The 16,947-nt window shown below is 42.4% G+C and overlaps 1 protein-coding gene across 6 annotated transcripts in view; it reads right to left on the bottom strand.

Annotated features, from left to right (window-relative positions):
• Window positions 1-16,947, bottom strand: part of LOC139155638 (kalirin) — a 292,637-nt gene that overhangs the window by 154,065 nt on the left and 121,625 nt on the right. For 4 of the 6 annotated variants that reach the window (XM_070730868.1, XM_070730921.1, XM_070730856.1 and 1 more), the window contains exons 26-27: window positions 15,362-15,504; window positions 14,081-14,183 (exon numbers count right to left, since the gene is read on the bottom strand). In XM_070730868.1, coding sequence (XP_070586969.1) covers window positions 14,081-14,183; window positions 15,362-15,504 — 246 coding nt within the window. Of the gene's footprint in view, window positions 1-3,060; window positions 3,265-14,080; window positions 14,184-15,361; window positions 15,505-16,947 lie in introns of those variants that run through there. The other 2 variants (XM_070730878.1, XM_070730887.1) reach the window with 1 other exon arrangement.

Genomic DNA, 16,947 nt, shown 5'->3' with positions numbered 1-16,947 from the left:
CGCCAGGCTTGGAGTCATTAGATCCTAGCCCCCTGGCCGGCGAGTGTATTAGTATGTTTCGTTGAGTGAATGGTGATGAATGTTTTTAAATCATATTAGAGCTTTTTAAAGCCTTTTTAGCCATAATAATTGGATTTTTAGATGTATTTGTTATATTGTTTCTGATATGTTGTGAGCCACCGCGAGTCCTCAGAGAGCGGCAACATACAAATCCAATAAATAAATAATAATGACTTATAAAGCCCTACATGGCATCGGACCAGATTACTTGCGGGACCACCTTCTGCCGTTTGAGTCCCAGTAACCGGTTAGGTCCCACAGAGTTGGCCTTCTCCAAGTCTAGTCAACTAGAAAATGTCGCTGGGTGGGGCCTGGCCCTTTTCTGTGGGGGGCCTGGCCCTCTGGAATCAGCTCCCCCTAAGATTCATACTGCCCCCACCCTCCTCGCCTTCCGCAAGAGTCTTAAGACTCATTTATGTCACCAGGCTTGGAGCTATTAGATCTTAGCCCCCGGCTGACAAATGTTATATATGGCTGTTGTCTGAATGGGTGTGATTGATTTTTAACATAATTTGGGGATTTTAGATTAGTTTACCTAGTTTTACTTAATTGGATTAAGCCACTGGATTTTATTGTTTCTTTTATATGTTGTAAGCTACCCTGAGTCCTCGGAGAAGGGCAGCATATAAATCCAATAAGTAAGTAAGTAAGTAAGTAAGTAAGTAAGTAAGTAAGTAAGTAAGTAAGTAAGTAAATAATTCTACACTGCTTTAGATAAATAAATAAATATTTATCTAGTTATTTGTTTATAAATAAATATTATCCATAACAAAAACATTTACAAATACCCAAATTTGCTTAGAACCATGATGGAGAACCTATGGCACACGTGCCACAGTTGGCATGTGTACCCATATCTGAGGGCATATGAGGCGTTACTCTATGTCAGCTCCAGCGCCCACATGTGCTCTGGCCAACTAATTTTCAGCCTTCTGGAGGGCGGGGGAGGCCATTTTTGCCCTTCCCAAGCTTCAGGAAAGCCTCCTAAACCTGTGAAAAATGGACCCAGTGGGCCGACCGGAAGTCTGTAGACTTCAGTGAGGCCTGCGCATATGCATTTGGGGGTGGGAGGGTTTGTGCATGCATACCTGGTGGGGGATGACATTGTGTTATAGATGGGCACGAGAGTGCGCACTATCACGCACACTCGGATGCCAAAAGGGTGCCCTTTTGGCACCCGAACAAAAAAAGGTTCGCTATCACTGGCTTAGCATATATGCTGATGCCACTGTTACTTCTGCCACACAAGTTACTACATTATCATCCAATTCTATGCAATATGAGGGGAGGAAAAGTTTTATCGTTACTATTAATTAGAATGCTACCGTAGATGCAGAAATGGCAATATTTCACAATAATGTTCCCAAACATTGACCACATAGATATTATAGTGTAACAATATAATAATTTGTATGCTGCCCTGAGTAATTAACAAGAAACAAACAAATAAGCAAGCAAGCAAGCAAGAAAGCAAGCAATGGATGGAAACTAAACAAGGAGAGAAGCAACTTAGAACTAAGAAGAAATTTCCTGACAATTAGAACAATTAATCAGTGGAACAGCTGGCCTCCAGAAATTGTGAATGCTCCAACACTGGAAGTTTTAAAGAATATGATAGATAACCATTTGTCTGTTTGGTTGGATTAGAAGACCTCCAAGGTCCCTTCTAACAACAACAACAACAACAACAACAATATGCTTGTTGTATACGTTTCAATTCATTTGTTGAAGTTGTATTTTCATACAGGGATGCTGTCTATACATAACATATAAACTTTCATAAAAACTAAACAAATCAAATAGAAGATTACAAGAACTATAAACCCTAATTCTCTCTTTTTTTTTGGAAAAAAAGTTTATTATTAAATATATAAACATTAAAATAAGACATTACATAATTCATCATTTTGTTACATACTTATTTGATTTTGCTATTCATACGAAATGTCTTAATTTTTTTTAAAAAAATCAGGGCAAAGAAATACACTGGAAAGGAATTAGGTTTTTTTTTTTAAATAAACCCTAATTCTCTTCCAGTGAATTTCTTTGCCCTGATTTAAAAAAAAAGATAGAGGTGAGACTAGTTTTATTATCAATCTGAAAGTGATCAACGACAGAATGAGAATTTACTCACATAATCCTTTTAATCAGGGTCAGCGATAGGAAAAGTTCACATTACACTGACTTCTAACTACCAGACTACCTACCTGTTTTGACCACTATGATCAGGGTTCAAGTTTTAAATTACCAAATTTTGAATTACCATTGCAAACAAAAGCTGCCTTTCAACCAGCACAAATGTAAAATAGCAATAATTTATACTGTCACCTAGTTATAATCATATCAACATCTTCCTTTAATATGCCTATGTAAAATTACTGGATAGAGTGTAATCATGAAATATGACATTCCCACTTAATATTGTAACAGTAACCATTACTAAACTACAATTTAAGACCATGATAATGAATTAATTCACTTTAGTAAAGTTTCCACATACGTTCATATTTCATATTTACAACCCCACCCCAAAAAACCCTACTTTGCTTAGTAGCAGGTAGATAATTTCTGAAAGTTTTTGCCCCTGCTGCTACTCTTATGATAACTGCATGTGAATAACATGAGAAAGTACATTAACATTTCTGTTCGTTTTCTAGACATGTTTGACTGAATAATATAGGAGCAGAGACACAGAATTGCTTCTAAAACTTTTTCTGCAGGAAAGCAAAGTACTACAGTAGTGTATTTTCACAAATGATCTTTCAGTTAAAAAAACAAACCTTCATAAAGGTTTTTAAATATAAACAAAATATAATCTAGCTTTCTCAACAGAAAATAAACTATATTCCTCTCTCCCAGTCAAACCAATGAATTGCAACAGTATGCTTTCTGACTGAGATTTAATAGCTATTTTAGTAGCTGGCTATGTCACGAGTAGGATTTTTATCCAATGTGAGACACAATATCGAAAAAAAGAAAGGGGGTTCAGGTTATACTCACTCTTTTGATCTGCTTTGATTGCTTCAAACCTATCCATTTTAACATTTTGCTTCTTTGTTGGCAGGAGCTTCCTTGAACTGAAGGCAAAACTGAAACTGCTTCTATTTCTTTTCCTTTTTCTCTGCCACCTATTCCTTGTCCGATTGCTTAATGAAGTTTAATATGTTTATTTTGTACTTCGCTATCATTTCTGAAGAAAGACTTTGTACCATCTCTGCCACTTCTGCGCTAGGAGCTACGATTTCAGAGACAACCACTCTGCTTACAGCAAGATCACATGTTCTACAGCATTATCTTGTGATTTGCAGATGTCATAGAAGCAATTATTTGTAGTAGCAGATACTCCACAAACATGACTTTTAACATTGTAGAGAGGATGCTTAAATGAAGGAGAGATTTGATGAGGATATTAATTTTTAATATGACTTTTTTTCAAGAAGTCTGAGTGACAAGACATTGGGTAGCTAAGGATATTTGATCCATTCAAGCATTTTGATTGTTTCCAGTCTTTTCAATATCTGCACTAAACTAATACTATAGACAAAATAAATAGACAGGAAAACTAGGCTGGGGGAGTGGGAGGAAATACCCTATTACATTCTATTATATATATCTTTATTTTTGAGGAATAATTACACATTTTTTATGCTGCAATACTGTCTACCATTTTATTTGGATCTAAATCTACTCCAAGTGAAAAAAATATCCCAGTAAACCTGCCTATGTCTTACCAGGAAGTTTACCTAACACGTTACCTTTGTATGAATTTCTTCTGAACAAATCTTATGGGTGAGTAAGCTGGTGTAGAAATGATTAACAAAAGAATCTGCAATCAAAGCTGAAATTGAAATTCTGGCTAACTATTAAGTACATTTGAAAATATACTGTTTGATAAAGCCTTTAACTTTTACAAGTACTGTACCTTGCCACTCTATGTACAATAGCTGCTACAGAATAAATCAGTGGATTTCATTGATAAAATTATTTCACAAAGGATTTTCTCATATAGCCTTCAGTAAAACAACATTATTTCTTTGTAATAGAAAAGCATATATTTATTCCCTGATTCAGAGCATAAACAAGTTGGGAGAAAGTGTGGGACCTGGGGGGACCCAAATTTAGAACATAGGATAGCTTAGAGCTGTGATGGAGAACCTATGGCAGTGATGGTGAACCTTTTTCCCCTCGAGTGCTGAAAGTGCATGGGTGTGCGCTATTATGCATGCACAAGTGATCACACCCATCGTTCAATGCCCGGGGAGGGCAAAAACAGCTTCCCCTGTCTCTCAGAGGCACTCTGGAGGCTGGAAATGGCCTGTTTCCAAACTTCTGGTGGGCCCAGTAGGCTTGTGTTTCACCCAACTCAAGCTCCAAAGGCTTCCCTGGAGCCAGGGGAAGCCCCCATCCTCTCAGAGGCTCTCTGGAAGTCAAAAATCCCCTCTCACAGCCTCCATGTGAGCCAAAAATCAGCTGGCCAGCACACACATGCACATTGAAGCTGAGCTAGGGCAACAGCTCGCATGGCAGGAGATATGGCTCCAGGTGCCACCTGTTGCACCTGTGCCATAGGTTTGCCATCACTGAGCTATGGCATGCATGCCACAAATGGGCAATGGAGCCCTCTCTGCAGGCATGCAAGCTGTTGACCAGCTCAGCTCCACTGCACATAGAAACATAGAAACATAGAAGACTGACGGCAGAAAAAGACCTCATGGTCCATCTAGTCTGCCCTTATACTATCTCCTCTATTTTATCTTACAATGGATATATGTTTATCCCAGGCATGTTTAAATTCAGTTACTGTGGATTTACCAACCATGTCTGCTGGAAGCCTTAGAGCAGTGTTTCCCAACCTTGACAACTTGAAGATATCTGGATTCAATTCAATTCTGGAAATTGAAGTCCAGATATCTTCAAGTTGCCAAGGTTGGGAAACACTGCCTTAGAGGATAGGAGAAGCTTCGGGGATCATGAAGCTGGTGGCCTGGGCCTACACTAGACCCTCTCCCCCAGGGTTTCTACCACTTCTGAGGCATCTATACTCTGTTAAATGACCCCACTGGGAAGAGGAGGGATGGGGGTCATTAAGCAGAGTATAGGTGCCTCAAGGTCACATGTATACCTCGTTTAACAACCATCTTGAGTTGCAAATGGGCAGACTCCATTTTGGCTGGATGTCAAGGACTATCTGTACTCCTACAGGAGTCATCTAAAACATATAGTGTAAGCATTGTAAAAACTGTTTAAATGAGATTTTATTCTCAAATATATAAAGTGTTATCTTCATTGGCAAATAAATGTAGCTTGGATATATACAGAAGTAAAGGCTTATAAAACGATACATAGGCTATGAAAAGAGGACAAAATGACCAGCTATAAGAACAGTGTGACCTATTACTATTCAAAGTAATAATTACATCTTTCTAACTACAGCGCTCTAATTTAAAATCTGTAAATATTGTAAATTTAAATTAGAAACTGTGTTTTAGACTTATTGATAAGATCATGTGCCCTGCAATAGAAGAAGTGTATTCACTACATGCATATTCAATATTTCTGTCCTCATAACTTTGTTAAAAATCTTTCATTTATTATTTTTGTTAAAATATTCAGTGATACCTGGACAGAAGGAAAAGTTAACATAGCTATGTAGGAACTAAGTTAGATGGTGACTGAAGCATGAAATGGACCAACTGAAGATCAGATAGAATAGAATAGAATAGAATAGAATGAATAGAATAGAATTCTTTATTGGCCAAGTGTGATTGGACACGCAGGGAATTTGTCTTGGTGCATATGCTCTCAGTGTACATAAAATAAAATACAAATTTTCAAGAATCATGTGGTACAACACTTAATGATTGTCACAGGGGTCTGGTGGTTATTATAAAATCGTTTTATGGCTTATACTTCATACATGACCATGTCTACAAGATCTTATTCCTTTAGATCAAATTTGGCTTTTTTGGGGGGGGGGAGTGCAGTAATTAGAAATGACCTTTTAAAGGTATGCAATTAACATCGCTGAAGTTTTTCTTAATAAACTTTTACCACAGTATATCATTGGCATTTTCATTCAAGAGGTTTGACACTTTCAATCTTTTGATCAACCCAAGATTGTTATACTGAATGCCCTAAATTCAACATCCTGATTTGCTGACCTTTTGGTCAAAATTCAGTTTGGCAACTAGTTCATATTTATGACAATTGCAGTTTCCCAGGGCCATGTGATCTCCTTTGGGATAAGCAAAGTCAATGGGGCAACCAGATTCACTTACCTTTTTTATTACTAAATTAACTACTAAATTACTAAATTAAGTTTAGTTACTAAATGAATAACTGCAGCGATTCACTAACAACTGTAGCAAGAAAGATTGTAAAATGGGGCAAAATTCAGCTAACAAATATTTTACTTAGCAACATAAATTTTGGGCTCAATTGTGGCCATAAATAAATAAATAAGTCAAGGATTACATGTTTGTTGACAAAATTCCAATCTTTTCCTGGTTTTCATTGCAGGTATGGGTAAAATATCTGAATAGGAATCCAAACAAAGATTCCATTCTTTTGTTCTGAAAGGCAAGCCTACCATTGAATAGGATAGGATAGAGTTGAATTTTTATTGGCCACGTGTGATTGGACACACAAGGAATTTGTCTTGGTGCATAATATTTTTAAAATTTTATTTATTTATTTATCTATTTTGTCCAATACACAATAATACACAATAAAGGTTATAGAGGTTATACTCGAGTATATTAGAGAAAGAATAGAAGTGAACATTTAGAAATAGAGTATATCAATTGGAGAATAGAAGGATATTATGAGAGTAGTATAAGAGGATTAGAATAGAAGAATAGTAGATATGATATATGAGATATAGGAGAGACAATAGGACAGGGGATGGGAGCAATAGGCTGACTTGTAAACCGCTTAGCGAGGGCTGTAAAAAGCGCTGTGAAGCGGTATATAAGTCTAAGTGCTATTGTCATTGTTACCCGCTAAACATATTTGTGATGTGTTTATACTTTTCCTTTTAATCAGTCTAATTTTTGTCAGAAATTGGGTTTCCATTAGCACACCTCAAGGTCAGCGGCATCGTGTTTAGACTAGTGAAGAAACTAATTGAATAAATATGGCCGGGAGAGGACATAACACATCAATATCTAATGCAGTTTTTCTCACCTTCCATTACATCTTCTGTATCTTCCCATCTTTGTTTCTGCAAAATCAACCCAAGCACCTGCCCTCTCTTCTCTCACGTTTCATTGAAATGTATTCTGCATACTATTCACAGCATGAAACTAGCTACAGAATAAAAAACCGACATTGTTCATCTTGACTTTTTATGATCTGCAGGAATATATTGAAGGAATAGCAGATAAACCAGACAAATAAAAGATTCAGCAGGCTCTCCTGCAACATTCCCTTAACTTCTAGCACGTAGCAATGATTTTTTTAAAAAGATATTTTAAAAAAACCTCTCTCAAGTTACTATTCACGCACATACTGTCCCTCTAGGTGGAAACACGTAGGATCATTCAAACCCAAATTATTGCAATTAGAAGGGTAAACTTCACACTGAAAGCAACTAGCTCTCCCATCTAACACAAAGACCCAAATGAGGCAATGTCAAAACAGCGTTTCTCATAAGTGTTGAGTGTAGGAAGCAAGAATCGAACTGCTGTATTATTGATTCATTTGTACATGTTGCCTTCCACCCAAGCAAATGCTTTGATGATCAACGCTTTCAGGCATCACACTCAACTGAAGCACATGCTGGGAGATGGGGGCAAATCACATTAGTAGTTTTATGTGGATAAATGGGAGGTGGGTCATAAGGTGGCATTGCACATTCAGGAAGCTGCTGGTTAAACTCTGTTTAAAAGCAGATGGCCATAATCTAAATTTATACTTCTGGCTCACATTGTGGATTATTTGCGTATATAAATAGTGAAAAAACTCAATAGCAACAGGAGAATTTATTCTCACTCATGCCCATTCTAACTCTCAGCCAACTAAATCTGAAGAAATGACTTCCTGCTGCTTCAAATTAATAGTTTGAGAAACTATTTTTTAAATCTTCTTTAAACAAAAAAACCAACCCCCCCGACCATTATTCTATAGCTCATTCTAATGACATTTAATGGACTCCAGAAACGGATACCAATAACCCCTTTTTATATAGAAATAGAATATAAATTTGATTACAGTGATCCCTCGATTATCGCGAGGGTTCCGTTCCAAGACCCCTCGCGATAATCGATTTTTCGCGATGTAGGGTTGCGGAAGTAAAAACACCATCTGCGCATGCGCGCCCTTTTTTTCATGGCCGCGCATGCGCAGATGGTGGAGTTTGCGTGGGCGGCGGGGAAGGCCCAGGGAAGGTTCCTTCGGCCGCCCAGCAGCTGATCTGCTCAGCAGCGCAGCGAGGAGCCGAATCGGGGTTTCCCCTTTCCGTGGGTGGCGGGGAAACCCCGATCTTCGTCTGCTCGCTGCTGCTGCGGCCGCCCAGCAGCTGATCTTCTCGGCAGTGCAGCAGCAGCGAGCAGACGAAGATCGGGGTTTCCCAGCCGCCCACGCAAAGGGGAAACCCCAATTCGGCTCCTTGCTGCGCTGCCGAGCAGATCAGCTGCTGGGCGGCCGAAGGAACCTTCCCTGGGTCTTCCTCGCTGATGCCCCCGCCCGCCTGCTGCCCGCCCGCCGCCCGCTCGCCGCCCGCCAGCAAGAGGGGGAGAGATAGAGAAAGAGAGAGAAGGAAAGAAAGAGATGAGAGAGGGAGGAAGAGAGTGTGAGAGAGGAAGAAGCAAGATAGAGAAAGAGAGAGAGAGAGAAAGATGAGAAAGGAAGGAAGAGAGTGACGTCATCGGGTGGGAAAAATCGCGATATAGCGTTTCGCGAAGAACGAGATCGCGAAAATCGAGGGATCACTGTACAGTGATCCCCCGGTTATTGCGTCCCCAACCATTGCAAACAGGGTAATTTGCGAATTTTGAACCCGGAAGTCAAAATACCATCTACGCATGCGTGGCCTTTTTTCTATGGGCACGCATGCGTAGATGGCGCCCGGCAGATCAGCTGCTGGGCGGCTTCCCTGGGTCTTCCCCCTCTTGCTGGCATCAGCGAGGAGTTTCCCCACCGCCCACGCAAACTCCTCGCTGCCGCCCGCCCTTCGCCCGCCCACGTCGTTCGCTCCCCCTCTTGCTGGCGGGAGGGCGAGAAGCCCTCCCCAGCACCCGCTCGCCCGCCCTTCACCGCTCGCCCGCCCTTCGCCCTGGCCGCTTCTTCCCAGCGGAGAAATTCCAGCCCCCACCTGGTCCTGCCCGATCCTCCTCCCTGAGGCAGCTCGCCCTCCCATGGCCGCTTCCTCCACCCTCCATCGCAAGCCCTCGCCACCGCAGCCAACGCGCGCTGCGATCTTCAAGCCCGGCTCCTTTCGGCCCAGCATCCCGGGCCAAGCAGCGGCCTTCCATGACTGAGCCTGGCTCGCCCGGAAGATAGTAGCGCGCGTTGGCTGCATCGGCGAGGGAAGTGAAGCCGGCAGCAATGTCGCCGCCGCTGCAGCCAACGCACGCTACGATCTTCCGGGCGAGCCAGGCTCAGTGACGGAAGGCAGCCGCTTGGCCCGGGATGCTGGGCCGAGAGGAGCCGGGCTTGATCCGCTGAGCCTGGCTGGCCCGGAAGATCGTAGCGCGCGTTGGCTGCAGCGGCGGCGACATTGCTGCCGGCTTGGCTTCCCTCGCCGCTGCAGCCAACGCGCGCTACGATCTTCCGGGCCAGCCAGGCTCAGCGGATCAAGCCCAGCTCCTCTCGGCCCAGCATCCCGGGCCAAGCGGCTGCCTTCCGTCACTGAGCCTGGCTCGCCCGGAAGATCGTAGCGCACGTTGGCTGCGCTGGCGAGGGAAGCCAAGCAGGCGCGCTGTTCTCCGCTGACTCCTAAAGCGGGGAAGTTCGCCAGGAGTCAGCGGAGAACGGCGCAACTGTTTTAAAACGATCGGAGCTTTCCAATGAGTCCCGAAGACAAACGGCAAACTTCCGCGTTTGTCTTCGGGACTCATTGGAAAGCCGCACGGGTGTTTTAAAACATCCCCGCCGACATGGGGGGCTTGCTAGCACCCCCCCAAACCCGGGTTGGGGGTTCGGGGGGGTGCTAGCGAGCCCCCCATGTCGGCAGCCGCGCCGCCCCCAATCTTCGGCTCCTCGCTAGCACTGCGGAAGTTAAAAACACCATCTGCACATGCGCAGATGGTGTTTTTACTTCCGCAGCGCTACTTCGCGAAAACCCGCTCGTTGCGGGGGGGTCCTGGAACGGAACCCTCGCAACGAGCGGGGGATCACTGTATTGCCGTACTCTTAGTATACCACATCGTTTGCAGAGCCCACCTTCATGACTTTTGTCCTAATCTAGTAGAGTTCATCCACTCAGTCCACCAGAATCTGTCTTCACATTCTCAGGATAGACAAGTCCCTATCTCACCGAAGGTCAATGACCCAACAGCTACTCTCAACCTGGTTTGGCCAGCCTGTCGGAGATGTTATGTTATGTTATGTTGTTATGTTACTGCAAAAGTGGAAATGTACTAGAATAAAGGAAGCCGATGAGGCAGGAACAAATGATTTCCATGCTAATGAGAATTGTGATTGTGGTCAAGCTTTTGATTTAGAAAGGCAAGAAGAAAAAAGTCTAGAATTTAAACCATGGAGCACAGACTTGGATGAGATTTTTATTTCTATATGTTGCTGTGGGCAAGGGTAACGGCTTGTTTCTGGTTCCTTCATTCTTATTCCTGGCAATGGAGCTAATCTTGCTATACTGTCTCTGGGACATTTCTGCCAGTAAGACAATTCCTGAATGAAGGGTTAAGAATCTGGAAAGTCAGGATTTAGTTGCATCAATAATGTTGCCTGGCAACTGAGGTGTTGATTGAGGAAGAATAAATGGAAAATCACAGAGGCCAAATTTACGCTTGCTGCAGCATTCTGAATGAGGGAAGTCTCCCCTATTCTGCTGAAAATGGATAGGAGTGAAGTGATAGGAATAAACCAATTGCTTTACTTATATCTGAAATATGCACAAATCAAGACAACAGTCTTTGGCTGTGAAAATAGCAATCCACAGAGGGGTGAAAACAGGCTATGGTCTAAACTGTGTGTTTGTGTGTGTATGTGTACTGCATACACATTAGCGCTGGTGGTCTTCAACCCCCGGTGCCTTTTGCTGGAGGCCAGGGACACACAGGCACTCAGCGGAGCCGCCATCTTGGTTTTCGGCCGAGATCTCGCGAGACTTCACGAGATCTCGGCCGATGATCAGGCCAGAGTGGCCTGATCAGTAATGTGTCCGGGCGGGGCCTGCAAGCCCTATAAAAGGGCTGGCAGGCTCGGAATCAGCCTTTTCACCTGGACATCGTGCAGCAGACACCCGCCTGCCCTCCCTATCTTACAGTGTGCCACTTGGGGTCGCCCTACGGGGCCGAATAGGAATTTTTGGCGGCCCTGGCATTTAGCAAGGACCGTTTTTTCGCCTATTCCACACTGCGGAGACGGATAAGCGGTTAGGGGGTGCTTGCACCTGTTTTAGGTTATTTGGCTTACCTTTGGTCATTTGGGTAGGCAGGTTAGAGTCGGAAAACTGGGTGGTGGTTTAGCAACTGCGTGTTCTCCGTTGGGCATCTTTGGGGATGATTGACAGGTTCTCTCCAAAGGCTTGTGGTTTTGACGGCCTGAGCAGTTGGGGGGAACCTGTCTTTGGGTCTCGCCCATGTAATTCCCCTTGTAGGGGTTAGCTGGCGGGACCTCCCACATGCAAGTGCATGGCAAGGTCTCAGGTGAGGGAGTGGTCCCTCACCTAGATTAGCATGGAGCTACGCCCATAAGTTGCCCCGGAAGTTTATTATATGTCATTTTCCACCCCGGAAGTAATTGTTTGATCCTGCGGGTCCTTGTTAGAGTTATAGTTAATTATGCTAATTATGCTAATTTATTTAAAATAAATTATGCAAATTTATTTTAATAAAAATGACCCAGTTTTAAATCCAGCTCATTGTGTCTGTGTCATTACTCCGCCTCTCCTGCAAAAAAAGATTTTAATTTTGCTGCACTTAGTTGTTTTGATCTCCTTTGTGAATGCTGCTTGCAGTTGCTTTTCTAAAGCCTTGACTATTTCTTAAATGAAAATACAGGTATTGTGCAAGCAACATAATTAATGAGATTATTTATATCCAATCATAAAAACAAAGTAAATAGAAAAATGGGCTCAAATAAGAACAGGATGTTTTCAGACTGCACATGATCCATGTATTTGCTGAGCCTATTGACTACAAAAAATAATACCATTCACATTTTATTTGAGAAAGAAACCAATTATACTGGCATATATCTACAAGGAAGATATTATTTGTGCAATTTAGAAATACTGTATAAATTACTCATTTAAGACTTATTCCTGTAACCCAGACTGGTTCTCCAAATAGAGAACATGACTTAGCATTATCATCAATGCCATTTCCAAATATCCCACACACAGAATATTTATACAGGCAATAAAGCTTTATATCTTTGTTCCTTTTGAAAGTAACCTCAAGCCAGATATCAAATGAAAATTTAATCTGAAACACATGAAATGTAAGTTATGGAGTGGAGAGAGGGAGGGGAAAAAAACTACAGCAAAAAATTACAGCAAATGAAAATTCTTGCCTTCTAGTTCATCCCAACAATGTCTTCATCATTCTACAATGCAATTTGGATTCTATACCCTGGGCCCCCTATTTTAAAATGCACACCAGTTTTCACAACTGATAGTCTGCTCCCTTGAAAATTAGCTTCGAAAAGCTAATAAACCACAACAACACAAGAGCACACAACAGATTCAAGCTTAATATTAACCACTCCGAACTTGACTGTAAAAAATATGACTTTAGTAATCAGGTTGTCGAAGCGTGGAACTCCTTACCAGACTCTATAGTATCATCTCCTAACCCCCAACATTTTACCCTTAGACTATCCACAGTTGACCTCTCCAGATTCCTAAGAGGTCAGTAAGGGGCGTACATAAGCGAACTAGAGTGCCTTCCGTCCCCTGTCCTATAGTCTCTCCTATATCTCGTATTTCTTCTCTACTACTTCCTCTATAACCTTCATTGTGTATTATTGTGTATTGGACAAAATAAATTAAAAATAAATAAATAAAAATAAAATAAGTCCATCTGTACCAAGCTCTGCTCCTGGAGCTGAGTAGCCAAATTCTTTCTCAACCTCCCCCAAGGCCTTCCAATTTTCTCTGGAAAGCTTTGTGTCACTGTGCTTGCAGCAAACACACACACACACAAAACAGTCACACAAAACTGTGCTGTGTCTTCTGAGTTCTGCTTTCTGAAAATGCAAATGGGGCTACCATAGCACAAATCTCCAGCATGCATAGCATCCACAGCTCATCAGTCATAACTTTAAAACCAAATGAAGATAGCAAATTGTCCAATGGGATGACTGGCAGCTTCACCGGAACAAACAAGACCAAAACATTGTGGTTTTGCCATGACTTCTCTGTAGTCAAGCTAACTTCCTAATTTGCCAGTGACTCTCTGTTCTTTTTCTGCCATCCTGCCTATCTTTGTTCAGAAACAGTATGTGTTCCAATAAAACGTGAAAGACACTTGAGCATTGTTTCTTGTGAAGGTCAGCATACATATCACACTGAATATTAGTGATTTCTCTTAAAGATATTATTTTAAAAACATTTCCCATTCTCACCCACACAAATAAAAAATTACCCAGGTTTTCAACCTATGCACAACTGATTTTTCCTGTATGCCTATCGTTGCAGAAAGTGGAGTAGACAGCCACTTAGAAATATACATTATATGTGACAACTGGCATATGACACAATCTATAGGTTTATTTCTCAGCTATTGTTACTAACAACACGGGGCACCTAATTCTCTGAAGAAATGCTGCTTACTTTTTGTGTCTCACCTGTTGTTCTGTATTTTAGAGGTGTCAGATTTTCAAGAATAAATCCTACCTTATCACTGTCTACTGTATTCTGAGAAGTCCTGGATGCAATTGAAATCGTGTCAGGCTGACTACTCCCATCTCCTTGGCTGTCGGCATCGTCTCCTCCCTCTCTACAGAGGAAAAAAACAAGAAGAAATTTTTTGAATGAATTTGAAAAGTGTCCAGGCACAGTGTGAAGAAGAAGTTGTTCAGCTGATCACACATGTGTTACAACTTAGTCTGTAATTTCGGATGCTGATGTCATCTCTACCGTGAGGTTAGTGTATAATAACCACTTTTGCTCTTTAAAACTGTCTATTCCCGGCTTATATAGTGACAGCAACATATCTCAAAATAACTCCATAATGAATGTGGCAGGCCAATGACCTGTTCTGCTTGGATTTCTCACTTAACCAAACCCAGCCATCTAAATTATAGTCTAGCTGTTTTGCAAAACTGATGTCAATTCCTCGATTTTCATGTGTTCTGTGGTTTAAATGATGAAACTATCAAACTTTGAAAAATATAAAATAGGAACAAACTAATTTAATCTTCTTTTAAAATATTTCCGATAATTTGAAACCCTATACAGTATTTTCCACCCTTCATTCCAATTTCTGTTTTAGGATGCTATTGCAAGGAGCTTCAATGCTAGAACCCCTTTAAATATTTTTAGAAAACATGAATCTTGTAAAGTAGGTTATCAATAATCTAATCTAATTTAATTTAATTTAATTAATAAAGACTATTAATACAATGACTTCTAGGGAAGCTTAACATCTCTTTATGTGTAAGTAGTCATGGGCCATTGATTTAACACAATTTTAATCCTACCAAAATAAAGTATATACAGTAATCTGGATCCAGATAGATGGATGGATAGATAGATAGATAGATAGATAGGTAGGTAGGTAGGTAGGTAGGTAGAGCAAGCGAGAGACAGACAGACAGATAGATCTGACTAAATATTATCTCACTTTTTATACGCTAAAATCTATTATATCCACCAAGCACTTCTCGGGAAATCCAAGCTTGTTCTACAAATTGCATGATGTTAGCTCTTATAGAGGAAGTTTATGAATTCAACACAATAAATATAATTTATATACAATCAATCTACAGAATCATACTGGTGTATTTTGCATTTAGAACTAAGATATGATCTGGTTTTGGGGTTTTTTTTGTGTGTGTAGTCTTATTTATATTGTTATTCAACAAACAATGGTTTAAATCCAGACTACATTTATAGTGTAGATTAGAACAAGACAAAATAGTTGTTTTATAACATTCACGGGGCAATTAAGATTACCTCTTACTGTTGTTCCTTTGCTTAGCTGGGGTTTTGGGGAGCTGGATTGGCTCTTTCAAAGCTCCTTTTAAATGTATCATCCTTTCTTGTATCACTTCCCGGATATTTTTAATCCATTCCTGTTTGGTTTCAATACTAGTTGCCTAAACAGTTGACCAGAAAAGGCAGAAGATAGAATTACAGTATTTCTCAAGTAGGGCCCTGTATTTTGCTTCTTTTCAAAAATTGCTTTCATTCATTTGCCTGATAAGTTTTCCTGATAAGACAGCCAAAGGTCATGTGCATTGCTAGTAAAAGAAAGGTAGATAAAGTTAAAGTAATAGATGTATTGTGTGTGTGAGGTATAATATAACCCAACCCAACCCAATGCAGTATACACACACCCATATGTAATATGTATAATATGCTTACAGAGGGGACATTGTACAGTGGTACCTCATGATACGAACCCGGGTTTCAGAAAATTTTTGCCTCTTCTTACGAACTTTTTTCTTCTTACGAACCTGCCGCCGCCACCGCCACCGCAAAGCCCCGCCACCTGGCTGTCACTTTTTGAAACAGCGGGGGGGCTTCCCAGCAGCCTCCTGAACCCAAACGCCAAACCCGAACTTCCGGGTTTGGCGTTTGGGAGGCCGCTGAGAAGCCCTTCAGCTGTTTTAAAAGGTGACAGCCGGGCAGCGGGGCTTCCCAGCGGCCTCTCGAACGCTGAACCCAGAAGTTCGGCAAAAGTTTGGGTTCAGGAGGCCGCTGGGAAGCCCCGCGCCCGGCTGTCGCTTTTTGAAACAGTGGGGGGGGGGGCCTTCCCAGCAGCCTCCCGAACGCCGAACCCGGAAGTACGGCAAAAGTTCGGGTTCAGGAGGCCACTGAGAAGCCTGGCTGTCGTCTTCTAAAAAAGCCGGGGGGGTTCCCAGCAGCCTCCTGAACCTGAATGCCAAACCCGAACTTCCGGGTTCGGCGTTCGGGAGGCCACTGAGAAGCCCCACAGCCTGGCTGTCATCTTCTAAAACAGCCGGGGGGTTTCCCAGCAGCCTCCTGAACCCAAACGCCAAACCCGAACTTCCGGGTTCGGCGTTCGGAAGGCCGCTGAGAAGCCCCCCGGCTGTTTTAAAAGGTGACAGCCGGGCGGCGGGGCTTCCCAGCGGCCTCCCGAACCTCGAACCCGGAAGTTCGGCAAAAGTTTGGGTTTGGGAGGCCACTGAGAAGCCCTGCAGCCCGGCTGTCGTCTTCTAAAACAGCCGGGGGGCTTCCCAGCAGCCTCCTAAACCCGAACACCAAACCCAAACTTCTGGGTTCGGCATTTGGGAGGCCTCCGAGAAGCCCCCCGGCTGTTTTAAAAGGTGACAGCCGGGCTGTGGGGCTTCCCAGCGGCCTCCCGAACGCCGAACCTGGAAGTTCGGCAAAAGTTCGGGTTCGGGAGGCCGCTGGGAAGCCCCGCCGCTCGGGTTTGGTGTTCGGGTTTAGGAGGCCGCTGGGAAGCCCCGCAGTCCGGCTGTCACCTTTTAAAACAGCCGGGGGGCTTCTCAGAAATGGATTTCTGTAAAAGTTCAATTGAATGGGGAAAGGACCCAGGTTGTGATTATTGATCC

Source organism: Erythrolamprus reginae, chromosome 1, assembly GCF_031021105.1.
Source record: "Erythrolamprus reginae isolate rEryReg1 chromosome 1, rEryReg1.hap1, whole genome shotgun sequence".
In the NCBI taxonomy this organism is placed as follows: Eukaryota; Metazoa; Chordata; class Lepidosauria; order Squamata; family Dipsadidae; genus Erythrolamprus; species Erythrolamprus reginae.
This window is presented reverse-complemented; position numbering and strand designations above follow the sequence as displayed.